General features: G+C 41.0%; 2 protein-coding genes across 4 annotated transcripts in view; one reads left to right on the top strand and one right to left on the bottom strand.

Moving 5' to 3' along the window:
- The window catches only part of Atg4c (autophagy related 4C cysteine peptidase), a 296,253-nt gene extending 283,510 nt beyond the window's left edge, over positions 1-12,743 (bottom strand). For all 3 annotated transcript variants that reach the window (XR_007832605.1, XM_051164611.1, XM_051164624.1), the window contains exons 1-2: positions 12,606-12,743; positions 1,535-1,669 (exon numbers count right to left, since the gene is read on the bottom strand). Coding sequence is in view for 2 of the 3 variants with exons in the window: in XM_051164611.1 (XP_051020568.1) it covers positions 1,535-1,610 (76 nt within the window). In the remaining variant the exon portion in view is untranslated. The remainder of the gene's footprint in view (positions 1-1,534; positions 1,670-12,605) is intronic.
- LOC127205420 (60S ribosomal protein L30-like) lies at positions 558-948 on the top strand. The gene has a single exon (XM_051164677.1). The coding sequence runs from the start codon at positions 558-560 to the stop codon at positions 903-905; it is 348 nt and encodes a 115-aa protein (XP_051020634.1). The 3' UTR covers positions 906-948.
- Positions 12,744-18,434: the final 5,691 nt, after the last annotated feature.

Here is an 18,434-nt window from a genome sequence, read left to right as displayed (position 1 = left end):
CCTTCCCACCTGTCAGCAATGGGAGAGAGGTGGTGTTCTCTTTGGCATCCGTGATGGCAGGAGCCATTCTGAATCTCTGGCAGAAGCCGAGGCCCTCTACAGCGCTAAAGAAGTGTACAAGTGAACAAGAGCCTTTGACTGCTGAGGGTGAGCGTCAGCATGGCACAGTGGTGCTTCTGGTCTCACACTTTCATCTGACTAAAATGCCTCCCAGCGTCTCCATATATCTAAATTCTATTCCTTTCAGGGTGGTCTTTGGGGATGTTTTCCCCCTTTCCCACCTAAACCTAAATTTCCCCCTTTCTCCTAAACTCCAATAGGGCATGGGTATTTATCTGTTGTGTGCACACCAGGAGCTAGACTAGGGCTTTCTATATATTATCTTTATTAAAAATATTAGTTCAAAGCTCCAAAACATCAGCCATCTCTTTTCCCAAAAAGCAAGTTTTGCAGAAACTCATAAAAACAAGCTCAAGTTTAAAAAAAAAAAAAAAAAAAGCCCTTTCTCGCTCCCCGGCCATCTTGGTTGGGGATTGTCCCACACGTAAGGCAGGAAGATGGTGGCCACAAAGACGACAAAAAAGTCTCTGGAGTCGATCAACTCCTGGCTCCAGCTTGTTATGAAAAGTGGAAAGTATGTCCTGGGATACAAACAGACTCTGAAGATGAACAGACAAGGCAAAGCGAAATTGGTTATCCTCGCCAACAACTGCCCAGCTTTGAGGAAATCTGAAATAGAATACTATGCCACGTTGGCTAAAACTGGTGTCCATCACTACAGTGGCAATAATACTGAATTGGGCACAGCATGTGGAAAATACTACAGAGTGTGCACACTGGCTATCATTGACCCAGGTGATTCTGATATTATTAGAAGCATGCCAGAACAGACTGGTGAAAAGTAAACCAGGAAAATTTTCCTTTAATAAAACTTTGCCAGAGCTCCTTTTGGGGAAAAAAAAAAACAACTTTAAGAAGAAACTTCTCACTTTCCCTAGATCAGTACTCTTTACCTACACCTTCTGGCCAACGGTCTGCAATCTTCCCTCAGAAAAGGAATCAATGAAGAATCATATAAAAAGAAACTACTAGTTGATCACAGTGCCACTTACATGAAACTCCAGTACTCAGAGGGCTGAAGAAGATCATGAGTTCAAAACTAGCCTGAGCCAGATAGTTAGGGACAACCAAAGTTAAGTGAGACCTTATCTCAACAAAGAGAAGAACTGGGACTGAAGGGGTATCTCAGGGTACATACCATATGTTTTCTATATATAAAACTCACTATGTAGACCAGGCTAGCCTTGTAATCATAGAGTTTCCTGCTTCTACCTCCAGAATGCTGGGGTTACAGGCATATGCCACCATGCCCACATTTCAATATAGTGTGTCTGAGACTCTAAGCAATGCTCAGGGTTATATTCCACTATCTTCAAGAGACTCTCATCAGCTCTGTCCACATTCCAGCCATAGTCCAGGGCTATCCCAGACATAGTAAAGTAAGTTTACACAATGCTTAAATCACAGTACTTACTATATTTCATGTTGTTCCAAGCAGATATGAATTTAGTTTTTAGCTTGTCAACTTCATCTGTTCCTGAAGCCTCCATATTCAAATTCTAAAGAAAAAGCCATCACTTGATTCCATTCTTTGGTAAAGTTCAATTTACTAAAAGAAAAAAAATAAGGCAAATAAATAAACAACGCATATTATGTGGTGCCATAATGCTAAAGTTATTTAACTTCTTTCTTTCTTTCTTTCTTTGTTTTTGGGGGGGCGGGGACAGGGTTTCTCTGTGTAGCCTTTACTGTCCTGGACTCACTTTGTAGACCAGGCTGGCCGCAAACTCACAGCAATCCACCTGCCTCTGCCTCCCGAGTGCTGGGATTAAAGGTGTGCGCGACGACACCTGGCCATTTAACTTATTAAGTATAATTTAAACTGAAAATAAGCAAAACAAGCTGAGGCTGTAGCCCTGCTGGTAGAGTGCTTGCCTAGCACGCACAAGATCTGTGTGTAATTCCAAGCTTATTTCCAATCACCACGTAACCCAGGACTAGTGGTGCACATCTGAAATCCCAGCATTCTGGAGGGAGAAACAAGAGGATCAGAAGTTCAAGGTCATCCTCAGCTGAGTAGTGAGCTCAAATTTGAGGCTAGCCTGAACTATAATGGCCTTGCTAAAGGAAGGAAGGAAGGAAGGAAGGAAGGAAGGAAGGAAGGAAGGAAAGAAGGAAGGAAGGAAGGATGAATGGATTTTGATCATCTCGCAGACCTCTTCTAGAATATGATAGTCTATAAATATTTACTATAAAGTATATAAAATAAAATGACAATATAACCAAGCAATAAGGACCCCAGAGCTCACAAATGAATACAATAAAGCACCTGAAATGCATAGTCAGCTTTAATGCTTGCAAGAACACCCAAGGCTTCTCTATTTGTAATTAGAGAAACTGACTGGAAATCTTACTGAAATGTTGGCTGTCATCAAAATGACAACTTCCACTTACATTAAGTAGTCCTTACTTTCATGTAACTATGTCTAATCTTTTCCTTCGAAAGTGTGACATTTTCTATATTATCCTCCTGTTTCGATACTGAAGCATTCAAAAAGCAAGAAGGATGGCTTAAATTTATAACCTGAAGGTGCTTTTGCTTTTAAGTAAAAATAAATGTAACTTGAAGGAAAATTGAGATATATGATATAATCTGAAAGATGAACAAATTACAACTGTAACCCGGAGTGAAGTTAAAGGGTTAAAGGAGTGGGGTACACAGGACCTGCAGGCCAAGATCAGCAGTGACAAGAGAATTAGATTCTGTGGGGTTTTGTTTCTTTCATTCTAACAACAGCCTGAAGGAGAAATTGGAAAAGTTACAAGTTCTCAAAAAGGAAAAGAAAAAAAAAAAAATCAGTATTAATCATGTATTCAAATGGTGGGAGTCAATACATAGAAAATTCCAAAAACACTTTACGTGGAAATGTCTACAAACTAAAATCTCCACCTGTGTGATTTATTTTTATTATTTAAATTGTTGACACCCAGATGACTTTTTTAAAACTCATAATCCTTTTGTTTCAGATTTGTCTGGGATTACAGGCACAAGCCAAAATGCTTAGCTAAGTCTCTTTTAAAATAACAAAATTAGGGCCAATGAGATGGCTCAGTGGGTAAAAGGTGTTTGCTACCACACCAGACAACCTGACTTTGATTCCCAAAACCCACACGGTTGAACAAAAATGACTTCTGAAAGTTTTCCTGTGACCTCTATGGATGTACTGTACAAACATACACTAAATGAATGAATGAATTAATAACCAAATTACTCAAAAACAAACTGCTGAAATGATAAAGTTAACACTGGGCTGGAGAGATGGCTCAGGTTAGGAGCACTTGCTGTTCTTCCAAAGGTCCTGAGTTCAATTCCCAGCAACCACATGGTGGCTCACAACCATCTATTATGTGATCTGATGCCACCTTCTGGCGTGCAGGCACACGTGCAGGCAGAATACTGTATAAATGATAAATTAATCTTCTAAAAAAGAATTACAAAACATGTAACGTCTGGTTTGGTACTAAACTCTAACAATATGACTAAAGTTGACCTAACTAAAGTAGCTCATACTGAAACCACGAAATAAGTAGATGGCTAGCCTTGCTCTCCACATTCTCTACACTGTTTCTGACCTGCTATGCCCAAATTAATACAGTCCAATAAGCACACTGAGCCCACCAAAAGTAGTGATGATAAAGAAAATGCCAGAAAATGCTATGAGAGCTCTAGCCTGAGACCAAGTCATATCCATGAGATAAAACTTCACAACTGGGGCTGGAGAGTCCTGGCTGCTCTTGCACAGGACCAGGTACAGGTCCCAGAACCCACAAGTGGCCCAAACTCCACACTTAGGAGACCAGATGCTCATTTCAGGCTCTGCCAGCAGTGTATACATGGGGCACTGGCAAAACCCTCACACATATAAATTTATTTCAAAAATTAAAAATTTCCCAGGTGCTTTTCTATCATTAAACTCCTTACTTATCAGGCACTGGGAGTCTGTTCAGAAGACTGACGTGCTGGACTGGCTGACAGAGGAGATAAGGCTTAGGGTTCAAAAAACATTCACCTAACTCCCTCTTTTGAAGAAAACTTACTTGAGAGCTACTCTTTTGTTTTTCTGAACATTTTATTATGATTATTGCTCTTTAAAACATCCCAGTCAGGAGCTGGGCAGATGACTCGCAGTTAAGAGCACTGTCTGTTCTTGTGGACCAGTTCCCAGCACCCGCACATTGGCTCACAACTCTAACTACAGATCTGGGATTCAACGCCATCTCCTGGTCTCCACATGGCACCTTCCTCACATTCAGGCAAGACGTACACACACATAAAATAAAAATAAATAAATCCTAAACACAAAAGTTCAATCACTCCGTCTCTGGGAAGGCTTTCCTTCTCTCACTTAGGCAGCTTCCCCAAAGCAGAAAGCTCACATCTTGGGTTCAACTGAGGGTTCCCTGCAGGTGATTTTGTCATCTGGCACCAACGCAGAGAACACAAAACTGATGGAGATGATGGAATTCAGCTTTTAATTGTCATCACTCATCTAGATGCAGAAAAACTTTACAATGAAGACATTACAAAGTCTCCAGTCAGATTCAGCTAGTCATGTACAAATCTCACCTTAATTAAACTCTCAGGGCAGCTTTGACTAGAGAAAAACTGCAGATCTCTTTTGTTAAATCACTAATGTAGCTTCACTTTAAAGTAGGGTGGGGCGAGGAGGCTGAGGAGGCTGAGTGAGTACAAGCGCTGGCCAAACCTGCAGGCCTGAGTTTGACCTCCAGGCCCCAAGGCCAACTCCCCAAAGCTGTCTTCTGACCTCTATAAACAAGCCACACACACACACACACACACACACACACACACACACACACACACAGTGATATTTTTTTCTTCAGGAAAACACTGAGTATTTGTCTTATCATAAAGTTCTGATCTCCCCTCACCATCGCCATTTCCCTCCCCAGAAACTTCCCTAGCTGTTGTTTGCTTCAGTAAGTCCCACTATGGAAGCCAGGCCAGCCAGGAACTTGCTACCCTCCTTCAACCTCTTGAGTACTGGGAGGACAGCTATGTGCCACCCTGCCTGGCTAAGTTTTTTTAAATTAATTAATTGAAGCCAATTTGTGCAAGCTTCAAGGCAAGTTGCATGTACCTATGACGGCCGGCCTCTTTGGAAGCTGAGGCAGAAAAGCCACTGGGGCTAGCAGTTCAAGGCCAGCAGGGGCTACTTAGGAAACCTTGACTTCAAGAAAGGTAAAATTATTTCATTAGTCTAGAAAGCACAGGTAACACGCACATTTTCAGTGTGTTTCAAGCCCTCTAGCGTCGATGCCTGGCCTGACTGGCCTGTGTCAGGCTGATTCTGTATAGCTGATGTTACAAACATCACACTGCTGGGTTTCTTCTTAGATGGTGCCAATGGTTTCTTTCTTTTCACAGTTTAAAACGTTATAGAGTCAGTAAATGCTTTCTCAAATAGACATTTGTAATGCCTACTACAACTGACTGGCTATCAGCTCCATGTCTGCATTTCTGACAAATCTTCTGTTTTGTTGTTGTTTTGGTTGGTCGGTTTTTGTTTCTGTTTTTGAGACAGAGTCTCTCTATGTAGCTCGGGTTGTCCTCAGCATCACAAAGTTCTACCTATCTCTGCTCTTTGGTGCTGGGATGAAAAGCATGTGCTACCACGATCAGTGACAACGCCACTTTTAGGATGGATGATCTCATGGGAGAGGAGATAACTCCAATTGCACTGCAATGAATACAGATTAAGGGATCATCGGGATGAAGTTTACTCTTCAACTTTACTGTTAATGATGTGCACAGCAGAGAGATGACTAAGTCAAGTTCTTCAGCACAGCGCTCATTTTCAGTCATTTTTCTGTCCTTAACTATGAGCCAGGGCAGCTGATAAATTATAAACTGGTAAGTAAGAGGGCATTCAAGCCAAGGCCCTTGAGGACTCTTGAGGTGAAGGTAATCAGCCTCGCCCATCAGGCAATAGTTGGAATGTTTTAGCCACTGAGGATTTAAAGCCAGAAAGCTGTAGACAGAACCACAGGGAATGGCTGTACAAAGCACTTCTTCATCACGGTGTGCACACGCATAGGCCTGGGCTCCTTCCTCAACAGAGATTCTGTAGCAAAAGGAAATGTAAAAGTTGCTTCAGAATTCTTAAACTGTATTTATTAATACTGTAGGGAAGGAAAGGGAGACAAGGAAAGGAAGAGTGAGGGTGGAGAGAGAAGTCAGGGACACGCTCGTGCTACCGAGCATGTGTGGAGGGGTCACAGGACGGTTTTTGAGGTCTGTTCTGTGGGTTCTGGGTCTCAAACCCAGATCAAGCATGCACAGCAAGCAGCTTTACCCGCTGGCCCACATCATGAGCCCTCAGTTTGCTACACCATTAAATAATATGAATAGTAAAGTCTACTCTAAGTTTTCCACTCATCACCTCTTTTATGCTTGTATTTTAAGATGTTTTTATTCTTTTTAACTATCATACCTGGGGTGGGGTAGTATGCACACACAGGAGCCTGTGGAGGCCAGAGGCATCAGATCCCCCTGGAGCTGGAGTTCCAGGCCGCTGTGAGCTATGCAGTGTGAGTGCTGGGGACGGAACATGGGTCCTCTGCAAAATCAGTATATGCTCTTAACCCGTAAGCCATCTCTTCATCCCCTGCATTATGTTCAGAATAGAAAGATGCATTTGTATATTTTGTGTCTGACCAGTGCAGCTGTAGCTGTGTTTGTCCTGAGACACTATTTGTGTGTGATGCTGTCACTGGGAAGGGGACATTTCTCCCATCACACTTTGTATCTCTGTTGTGATATATGACCATTTAGTGCTATGCCATTGGCATATAAAAATAGGTGAAGGCAGGACCTGAGTTTCATGGCTTGATTTGTCTTCCTTAGTGCCTTGCTTCTCAAATATTTGGTGAATGAGCATAATGCAGGAAAACACTACATATAGCACTCAGAAATGTGTTAGTACCTTCAACAATTGTCTGTTGTTAAAGAGTAATGCTTGAATTGTGTCATCACCCCACAGAAGAGCATTGTTTAAAGCATTCACCAACACAGTCGCTTTGGCTTACAAATAGAATTTGTTGTTGAGTTTTTTTGTTGTTGTTTGTTTGTTTGTTTGTTTAAATCAGACCCAAAGGTTTAAATCCTTACAAAGGTAAAAATAAACAAATAATAATAATAAAATCTTACATGTTCTTCAGTGGATATAACTGCTCCTGAGTTCTCAATAACTACATACTATGATCAAATTTACATTATGTCTATTTTAGTAGTTTTATAGATAATTGATTTTATAATCTATTAAAAAGTAGTTTACTAGACCTATTTTAAATTGATAATATAACTTTGAACACAATATCTTTAATGGAATATAGTCTAGAGCCATAAATCACACAATTGAGAGATGCTCAAGAAAAAAGCGTATCTGTATACCTGTATGTACATTTGTACTTATATATGAATCAAACAAGCAAAGTCAGAATGTACTGAGATGCCCTATTTACTGCCAAATCTCAAGTAAAAAAAACAGCAATAAAATTCTATTTAATAAAGTACCATTCGTTGTCTTAGCTAGGGTTTCGTTGCTGTGAAGAGACACCATGACCATAGCAACTTTTATAAAGGTGGCTTACAGATTCAGAGGTTAGTCCATTCTCATCATGGTGGAAGCATGGCAGCATGCATGCAGACACGGTGCTGGAGAAGGAGCTGAGAGCTCTACATCTGGATCTGAAGGCAGCAGGGAGAGAGAGAGAGAGACAGAGAGAGAGAGAGAGAGAAACACTAGACCTGGCTTGAGCATTTGAAACCTCAAAGCCTGCTCACAGCGACATATTTCCTCCAACAAGGCCATACCTACTATTGTAAATGGTTTTAGTATGTCACATGTAGATTCAAAACAGATGCCAACATATTTCCAGATGCCTTCACCTACAGCTCCACACTTCTGCATTCAAAGACTACCCAAAGAATATTTGTGATATTCAAATATATTAAACTCAGGAAGCAGAGGCAGGCAGATCTCTATGGGGTTGAGGCCATTCTGGTCTGCACAATAAGTTCCAGGCCTGGCTACATAGTGAAACACTGCTTTACATACAAACACACAAGCACGCGCGCACGCACGCACGTGCGCGCGTGTTAAAGCAATGACACACAAGAAAAAATTAACCAAAAAAAAAAAAAAAATCTTTAATATAGCTGCCACAATAAAACTACCAATAACAAAGGTTTATCCCTATCTCAAACAATGCACCACAATCTATCAAGATCTCTTATACGTACCGAGGGGTACTTATGACATCTTCCTCACCTCCCACATCCATTGGCTTCTGACTTGACTATCATCTTCTCCAGAACTTCCTCCCACGTGTAGGCTAGTCTAACACTCTCCTTACTGGGCTCTCGCATCTTCCATCTCCCCCTCTAAATTACATTCTTTCTAAAAATAAAGAGCATCAAGTCCTTTTGTAATAGCGTTTGACATAGCTGCAACTTCAAATTTGACTATCTGGCGTATGCCTGCCTTCTCTATTACACAGAAAACTCGATTGTGATAGACTATTTTACTTACTGTGCTGGCTAGTTTCATGCCAACTTGGCACAAATGAAAGTTATCTGAGGGGGCTGGAGAGATGGCTCGAGGTTAAGAGCACTGACTGCTCTTCCAGAAGTCCTGAGTTCAACTCCCAGCAACTACATGGTGGTTCACAACCATCTATAAGGTGATCTGATGCCCTCTTTTGGCTTGCAGTTGTATGTGCAGGCAGAGCACTGTATACATAATAATAAATAAAATAAATCTTTTTTTTTAAAAAGTTATCTGAAAGGAGTGGACCTCAATTGAGAAAATGCCTCTATAAGATCCGGCTATAAGGCATTTTCTTAATTAGTGATTGATGGGGGAGGCCCCAGCCCATGGTGGGTGGTGGCATCCCTAGGCTGGTAGTCCTGGGTTCTATAAAAAAGCAGGCTGAGCGAGTCATAAGGAGCAATGAGGAAAGCAGCATCCCTCCATGGCCACCGCATCAGTTCCTGCCTCCAGGTGCCTGCTCTGTTTGAGTTCCATTAATGATGGACTACACTGTAGAAGTGTAAGACAAATAAACCCTGTCCTCCTCAACTTGCTTTTGGTCATGATGTTTTATCACAGCAATAGAGTGTTCATTATGCATCCTGGAAGAATGCCTAATTAACAAATAAAAGTTATATGTGTGGTAAAGACTACAAATGGATTCATAACTAGACCTAAAAATCAAGCGGTTACAAAGCCCACCTTTCAATATAAGGAGTAAGAAGACATAAAAACCCTGGTGACAGAATTTTGCAACTTAACTCTGAGACCAAAACACATCATATAGTTGACAATCTTGGCCTGCTTAATCATAAAATAGTAGTACATTTTGAAAAAAAAATAAATCCTGTGATTTGATAAAAACAGGTGAATCTGCAAGACACCTACCTGGTCTTCTTCCTTCAAACCTGACAACTAGCCATCCGTACAACTCAACATTTGCAAATACTTGCCACGGGTTCTTTCACTAACCGCTCTCAAATTCCTTCCATTCTCAAAGTGATCAATCACTCAGAATCTATGCCACTCATCCCCTTGCATCTGAGCCCTTGCCATAGGTTCATTTGAAAAAGTGTTTTTCTTCAAATGCAGGCCTTATATACCTGCTCAATGCCTGACAGCTGACGCACGGAAGCAGGCCGCTAGTGTCTTTCTAATCTCGAGCCTCCACAATTCCGCTTTAGGGGTTTGTTCACTTTATGCTTCCACCTGGAATTGCTTTTCTCACAATTTTTACTTAACAAAATTCCTATCCACTATTTAAGAAACAGATAAAATTTTGTTCAGGGATGACAGATGATAAATACATGTAAAATGGGTAGATGGAAGGACAGATGATAAATACAGATTAATAGATATAAAATAAATAGATGTAGATAAACAGAGAGACAGATAGATATGGATATATATAAAATGTGCTGCTTATCACATATTTGCCAAACTAATGTTCTTTATGCATTCCAAGATAAAGAAGAAAAATTTTGCAGCTTTGGTGCTTTGGGAAGCATCAAAAAGCACTGGACTTAAACTCTTTGAGCTTTAGTATCTTTGTTTATAAAATATAAATAATAATAGCTCACTGAATTCATATAATGTGGAGATAATGCTTTGAAATTATATAGTACAGGGATAAGTCATAGAGGCAGGACATTGCGATCAATAAATGTCATGACTTCATAAATAGTAAGAATCCAGTAAATGACTAAAATTTCAGGAAAAAGTCAACTTGAAACTCAAGACTCTCAGAGAAATATACATATAAAAATGATGTCCTTGTGTAGCTTTTTACCTTTTTCCAATAAAGAATTCCATGAGTGCATTCATTCTGAAAATAAAAAATGTTAGGTTTTGTTTATTTGAGGTGGTCCTTTTTTTGTTGGGTGGTTTAGGGTTTATTGTTTGTTATGTTATGTTTTGGAGACAGAGTTTCACTCTATTGCCCAAGCTGAGCTAGAATAAACTGTATCGCAGCCTGGCCTCAAGCTCATGGAACTAGTCCTGCATCAGCCTCCTGACAGCTGGAATTATAGGAATGCACCAGTTCTAAAATATTACACAGCTTATCATCTTAAACATAAGTGAAACTATTTCAGATTAGGAACAATTCCAACTCAGAAGGGTATGTTTACATTTTATTGACAGTTACAGATTGTATCTCTTAAGAAGAATGAGACTCGCACAAGCCTGTAAGCCCAGCCCTGGGACACTGAGATAGGAAGGCAGCTGGAGTCAGCCCAGGTTTCATAGTGAGAAAAAGCAAAACGATAAAACTATCTATAAGAAACACTGTCACTCGGTAATTAGACAGGGAGTGGCAAAAATCACTTAAATTGCAGGGTTCCCAGAAGATAAGACACAACATATCTATCTGTGTAACATTAGCAAATAATGTTAACCAAAGCTATCAGACTACTACTTAGAACAAAGCTTCCAAATGGTATCACAAAAGCAAATAGTAACACAAAAATGGTAAGCAAAGCTATCAGACTACTTAGAACAAACAAAGCTTCAAAATGAAGTATCACAAAATATTTTCCAATATATTTGCATCTGGGTAGAGAGTTGGCTCAGTGGCTAAGAGCACTGGCTAGTCTTCCTAGAGTAACCTTGGTTAAATTCTCAGCCCCCACATGGTGGCTCACAGCCATCTGTAACTCCAGTTCCTGGAGATCAGATGTCCTTTTCTGATTTCAGAGAGTACCACGTACACACATGATGAACAGACACGTGTGTAGAAAACACACACAATAAAATCACACACATATATATTATATACATATATATAACATATATATGTGCACCCAATTTTATTCTTTAAAAAGCACCAATTAAGTGGCCTCTAAATTCTTTTTACTAACTTATACAATTCCTCACATTGGTCAACGTTCAACTTTTATGGCAGGTGAAGCAGTCAGTTACAATTCTGACACTGGACTAACTAAAGCTCCTCCCTGTTTGGGGGTGGGAGAGCTTTATAATATGAAACTCAGAAAATACATAGACAACTTTTCTTTTTTTCTTTCTTCTTCTTCTTCCTTTTTTTTTTTTTTTTTTTTTTTAAAACATATAGACGACATTTCGAAGCCTTTCCAAGCCCGCTGGGCGTGGCCAAAGACTCATAATCTAATTACAAACCACAAGCAGCCAGCAGGGAAGATCCCTCCTGTGTCTATCTGCTATCAGCTGACCCGAAATCAATTCCAAAACCCCACGGGAACGTAAGGTCAGAAATTCAAATATTAAAAAGCCACAAGACTGTATATTCTTAACTCCGAAGTAGCAATGAACCCTACGTGGGAAAGTAATCAACAAACAACAAAAAATGTAAGACAAAGAAACCATGAGATATAAACTCAAACAGGGTCATGCTGAGCTGACCCCAAGAGGAAGCTCCCAACTTCAAAAACCCTCAGAAGCGGGTAGGCTTGCGAAAGTCAGCACTATTAGTATAGCCAAGGTATAGAGTGAGACAGACTGGGTTTACAAACACTCCAAAGGGGCAATGGGGATATAGATGGACAAATTGAGAGCTAACGTTACACCACCACCATCACCCAACACACACACACACACACACACACACACACACACACACACGCTTTTTTTTTTTTTTTTTTTTTTTTTTGTGGGGGTGGTGGTGGTTTTAAATGAAGAGAAACTGGGCAGTGAGACCAGTGGCACAGAGAAGAGTCAATGGGATAAAGCAGTTAGGGATAAAACATCTCCCAGTGAAGACGGATAGAGCAGCGGGCCACTGGAAGGCGTACAGTTCAAAGGGCGAAAGGATCTCAGAAGATAACCCCCATGAGGAAGCAGAACTGAGAGAAGCTACAAAACCCTCCAGGAACCCAGGCGGTTGGCCACCGGTCTGCACCAAGGATAGGGCCCCCAGAACCGGCGATTCGGAGACTACAAACACCAAGCTCCAACCTTCTACGCTCCGCCAGCCTCAAGCCGACCCCTCGGCGACACAGGACTGAATAACTGTACAGGTGCGCAGGAGTTCCCACACCAGGACATGCTCTGGCTCCAGCTGTAGTGCGGAGCCGCGCGTACTCACCGCGGGACGCGGCCCTGCGCGGCCACCGTACCGCGGGACGCCAACGCCTCCGTAGGCCTGACTCTTGCCGGCAGCCCAGTCTGAGGCCCTAAACTCCCAGGTTGCAAGCGAATTGCCTGGAGCCATGCATTTGTGAGTGGCACCCCAGAGTTAAGATTTACTGCTGTCCTGGGTAGCTGTAACTACTGGACTTAGCTACCAGCTGCCACGCACCGTGAGCGTCTGAGGCCTGGGGACTACAAGGTCCAGCATGCACAGGGCTCCGGGTCCTTAGAACCAAACCTATTTAGTTAAAAACACTAACAAGTCTGTCTACTCCAAGGCACTGGAGCAAGGTACTGATTACATCCTGATGGAGCAGTTTTCACGTTCAGATTCTTGTCAAGGATTGAATTACAGGACCTGCCTTTTAAGAAATATGGGGAGAAATGCTAAATCATGACAAAATGTAATTCTACTAATAAATCGTTTTCAGTAACGCAGGCAGTTGGAGCAATGCATAAGAAACTAGAGTAGAAACTAGAAGGAAAAAAACCAACAATCTCTGCTACCTGACAGTGGAACCGCGAGATAATGAAAGCCTTCTGGAATACAAAATATGTCCTTCTGGAATACAAAACATGCTCTTCGGATTTTAACTGTGTTTCAGAATTAGAATTAATTTTTTTTTTTTTTTTTTTTTTTTTTTTTTTTTTTTTTTAAGATAGGGTCTTGCAGTATGGCCAGACTGGCCTGGAACTTGTTATCTTTTCTCAACCCTCTAGTGTTGGAATAAGAGATCTGTGCTCTGACACTGGGAAAATTATTTTTACTGTTATTTTCACGAAAACAATTGCTTAGAATAACTAGGACAATTTATTCACCATTCACATGTATCTCACAAGCTGTCCCTGGCCTTTTTGTAACTTCTATACGGGCTGTATGAGAGTTCTCTAAAGGAACAGAACTGATAGGATAAATCTATATTAGAAGGGGATTTGTTTAGACTGGCTTACAGAATGTAGTCCAGGTAGTTCAACAATGGCTGCCACACACAGTGAAGGGCAAGACTCGATAGTTGCTTAGTCCAGGAGGCTGGAGGTCTCAGAAATCCCAATCTGGCGCTGGAGTCCTGGAAGATTCCTGGAGGGCTTTCTTCAAGTGAATCCCAAAGAAATTGGGTTTAGTACTGGCAGCAACCGGATAAATGAACTTGACAGCGAAAGTGAGGGCAAGGGGCATAGAACAGTTTTCTTCCTCCATGGCCTGCTACCAAAAGTCGTGGTCCAATTTTAGGGTGGGTCTTATTACTTCAAATAATCTAATTAAGAAAATTCCTCTCTAGAGAGAAGAGCTGCTTTACTCTGAGTTAATTCCAAATGTAGTGAAGTTGACCAAGATTAGCCATCACACTTGTATCGCCAGGGTTACTGTATTTTAATTTTGACATACTATATTAACAAGCTATAAGAATCCATGCTTGGATTTATATGATAAGTATAAAAAATTATGGCATATTACATATATACCACAATCATAAGCTTTCTGTAGATTTATAGTGAAACAAACTTTAATGGGTTAGAAAAGGAAATGAGAATGCCTTTCATTTTTGCAGTTTCATACAGGAGTCACTGAGGGACTTTCTACTCTGCAACACTGGCGTGGAATGAGCTGCTATCTAAACAGCTTTCCAACTCCAGTGTGCTAAATTATGCAGTACAAGCAAGTAAATATTTAAAATCTATGATCATGGAAAACAGTCTGCTGCTTTTCAGACTCATGGGAGAGAACATTTCCAGCAGTGATTTGCTGGGGACGCTGATGAACTGCAGAGAAGAGTTTGTCGTAAATAAACACTAAACTACATCCACTTCACAGTGATAGTAAGGAAGCTTATTAAATATGCTGCATTTCTGACAGACATATTTCTGACAAAGTTTCAATGAGTAGCTGTGTAAATGAACACAGAGGTTGAAAAGCACACGATTTATGTAACAGACTGCTCTTTAGAGATTCTTAGAGATGCAGCGCCCAGCAGTAGTCTTCTCTGTAAATGTGTCTTTGTCTACTTCAGCCAGTTGCCGCTTACACAAGAGTTAAAACTGGGCAGGCTGCTCATTTCAACAGATTAGGGACAAAGCGCTATTAGCTGTTCCTGAAATAGGGGCAGTTTTGATAATTAGGAGAAATTACAAGGGGAAAGGACAGAGATGAGAGCGTCAGCCTTTAGAAAGGGTTATTTTTTGTTTGTTTGTTTGTTTTTAATGTGTATAGCCTTGATAGAATAATCACTTACACATTTGTTAAACTGTAACCCTTTATAAGCTGACCAACCTTCTAAGAGGCCTTTTGAACTCTCTGTCTCTCAGACTCCAAACATTATACTTGTACAGACCAACAAGTCTTCAGCGTTTCTTGGCATGCACAGTGGTGCTGAAGGCTCTAAAGCATCCTCCTCATTAGTTCTATTAACCCTTTTGTTACTTTGTGGGGTTTTGTTGTTGCTGTTTTGTTTTGGAACAAAGTTTCTTGTAGCCCAGGATGGTCTCCAACTCACAAAGTGGCAGAGAATGACCTTTGTAAATCCCTTACCCTCCTGCCTCTAAGTCACAAGTAGTTTGCCTCATTTTATGTTTTTTTTTTTTAAGACAGGGTTTATCTGTGTAGCCTTTACCTGTCCTGGAACTCACTCTGTAGGCCAGGCTGACCTCAAACTCAGCAATCTACCAGCCTCTGCTTTCCAAGTACTTGCATTAAAGACATGCCCACCATCACCAACTAATCCCAAGTAGGTCTTTTGTTTGTTTGTGTGTGTGTGTGTGTGTGTGTGTGTGTGTGTGTGTGTGTGTGTGTGTTCAAGACAGGGTTTCTCTGTGTAGCCTTGCCTGTCCTTGACTTGTTTTGTAGGCCAGGCTGGCCTTGAACTCACAGAGGTCCTCCTGGCTGTGCCTCCTGAGTGCTGGAATTACAGGCATGTGCCACTAAGGCCAGCTATCCCAAGTAGTTTTAATGTAAGATATTTCATTTGAGCTATATATACCTAGATGCCTATTTTATTTTGCTTTGGTTTTTAGATATGTCTTGCTGAGTTCCTCAGGACTTGAATTTATTCTGTTGCTTGTCATCTCTCTGCCTAAGCCTCCTGAGTAACCGGGATTACATGCCAATATTACAAGGTCCAACTTTAATGTAACATTAGTTTTGTGTTTTGTTTTGGGGAATATTGTTGCTCTGGTTTGTTTGTTTGTTTGTTTGTTTGTTTGTTTGAGACAAGGTCTTACTCTGTAGCCCAGGCTGACCTGATACTCACTTAAATCTGCCTGCCTCTGCCTCCCAAATGCTTGGATTAAAGGTGTGTGCCACCACAACTGGCTAATATGTTATTTCTAATGCCTATGCCTTTAAAAAATTTAATAATCCAAGTTATATAACAAAATGATTATTATAACAAGAATATCTTATTAATCAGAATGACACACTACTTTATAACCATGAAAAAGCAATTTACTGGAACAAGGATTGCTCCTTTGGAGAAGTGCCTGCACCATATGGTTCTGGGAAAAGCTCAGGTCTTCAGGCTTGGCTGCAAGAATCTTTACCTGCTGAGCTGCCTCTACACCCAAGACCAGATAGATTTACTGTTGCATTCTACTGTACCTTTAAAAGATCTATCTCCACTGCCCATCAAACTATTCTATTAAATAGGAAGAAAAATGCTTCTAAACTATTTCTATGAAGCCAAAATTACCTTGATACCAAACAAGAGAGAGAGAGAGAAAGAGAGAGAGAGAGAGAGAGAGAAATAGAGGGAGAGTAATTTCCCTAATGAACATAAATGTTCAATAATACAGTGAAAAATTGAATACCAAATTCAATAACACAGTGAAAAAATCACACACCATGATTAAGATTCTCTTACTCCGGGGATCTGAGGACTGCCTAATGTATGCAGATCAGTAAATGTCATACAGAACACAAGTAGACCAAGGACAAACCACCCAATCATCTCAATCAATGCAGAAAACATTTGCCTTTGACAAATTTCAGAAAAATCCTCATTATAATAAAATCCCTCAAGACAAAAAAAAAAAAAAAAAAAAAAAAAAAAAAACCATTAAAAGCAGGGAGGTGGTGGTGCACACCTTTAATCCTAGCACTCAGGAGGCAGAGGCAGGCAGATCTCTATGAGTTCCAGGACAGCCTGGTCAACAAAGCAAGTCCAGGACAGCTAAGGCTACAAAGAAAAACCCTGTCTCAAAAGACAAAAACAAAACAAAACAAAAAAGCCCTCAAGAAACTAAAACTAGGACTGAGGAGATGACTTGGTAGATCAAATACCAGTATGGAACCTGGAGTTTGGATCTGTGTAGGGGGGGGGGGACATTGAGGTGCGGCTGTTACATCTAATCCCATCATTTATGAGGGTCCCCAGGGCACAGTGGGTAGATAGACTAGTCATACTGGAAAGCTCTGGGTTTGGTGAAGGACACTGCCAGAATAAATAAATGGAGAGCTATTGAGAAGACACTAGGTGTCAGCATCAGACCTCCATACACATGAGCACACACAAGCATGTACACATTCACACACATGCACCCACACACATGTGAACATGTATACAGGTGTATACACTTAAAGAAAAAAAAGGATCAAACCTCAACATAACAGTTTACATACAACAAATGTATTGCCAACAAAATACCAACTAGGAAAAAAAATCACAAATGCTTCTTCTAAAATCAGGAATGAGAGAAGCTTCAGTTCTTCACCAGACTAATAAGGCAAGAGGGAGAAATAAAAGAGCTACAAACAAGGAAAAAGTCAAACTATTCCTGTGTGTAGACAGTATAATTATATATTTAAAACCCTAAAGTTTCTAAGGAAAATATCTGACTTCCATTGCTTGAAAATTAGAGTAATGTATTAGGAAGTACCATGTCTTTTTTGTTTTTAAAAATAATGTTTATCTGTCCATACCCTGCATCTTTCCAAGTTTTGTCAATGACGATGTGCTTTTACTTAGCAGCATATCCCTCTTGCGCTGAATTCGTGGATATTTTTCCCTTTTTCATTTTTCTCCTCTTCTTTTCTTTTTCCTTCTTTTTTCTTCCCCCTTTTCCTTTTTTTTCCCCGCATTCATAGACGAGAGCTGCTTGGCACTTATGATCGCTTGCTTGGGCCTGACGTTTAGGGCACACGCAGCTGTGTGCTTTGAACGCAGGCAGATTGCCCTTGAAGCTAGGTATGAGTTAGCTACCAGGTGTCACCCTCTCGGCCGGAGGCGTTCCTTTGACATCTCCAGCATTTGTCACCATCCAGGTGGAAACACACAGCCGAGCCTGCACGACCGCCACAAACAGAGGAGAGGCATGAGTAGAACCATGCTCTGGGCGCTTTGCGCGGAGTAGAGGCCCTGGAGAGCGGGGACCCAGAGACCCCCGGCAGCAGGCGAAGATGAGAGGGCAACTTTCTGCAGCAACTCCAAGCGCACTTTCTGCAGAGGGACCTGGACGCACAGCTGGACTGCTTAAGCTGCGCACAGTTATGGCCACCAGCCTAAAAGCCGCAACCCGTCCCACACCAAACAAAACAGGATCCCAGAATGGTCTCATCCTCTGATCTCCTAGAGGGAGGGGCTGGAAACTGGAACTGTGCAGACAATGCTGGGCTTTGCTCAAGTCTTCATTCTTGACTTCATTTTTCATTCTCCTGTCCCTTTC

Source organism: Acomys russatus, chromosome 2, assembly GCF_903995435.1.
Source record: "Acomys russatus chromosome 2, mAcoRus1.1, whole genome shotgun sequence".
NCBI lineage: Eukaryota > Metazoa > Chordata > Mammalia > Rodentia > Muridae > Acomys > Acomys russatus.
This window is presented reverse-complemented; position numbering and strand designations above follow the sequence as displayed.

Coding starts and splice junctions, on each gene's coding strand:
- LOC127205420 (XM_051164677.1), top strand. CDS start 558: ATGGTGGCCACAAAGACGACAAAAAAGTCTCTGGAGTCGATCAACTCC.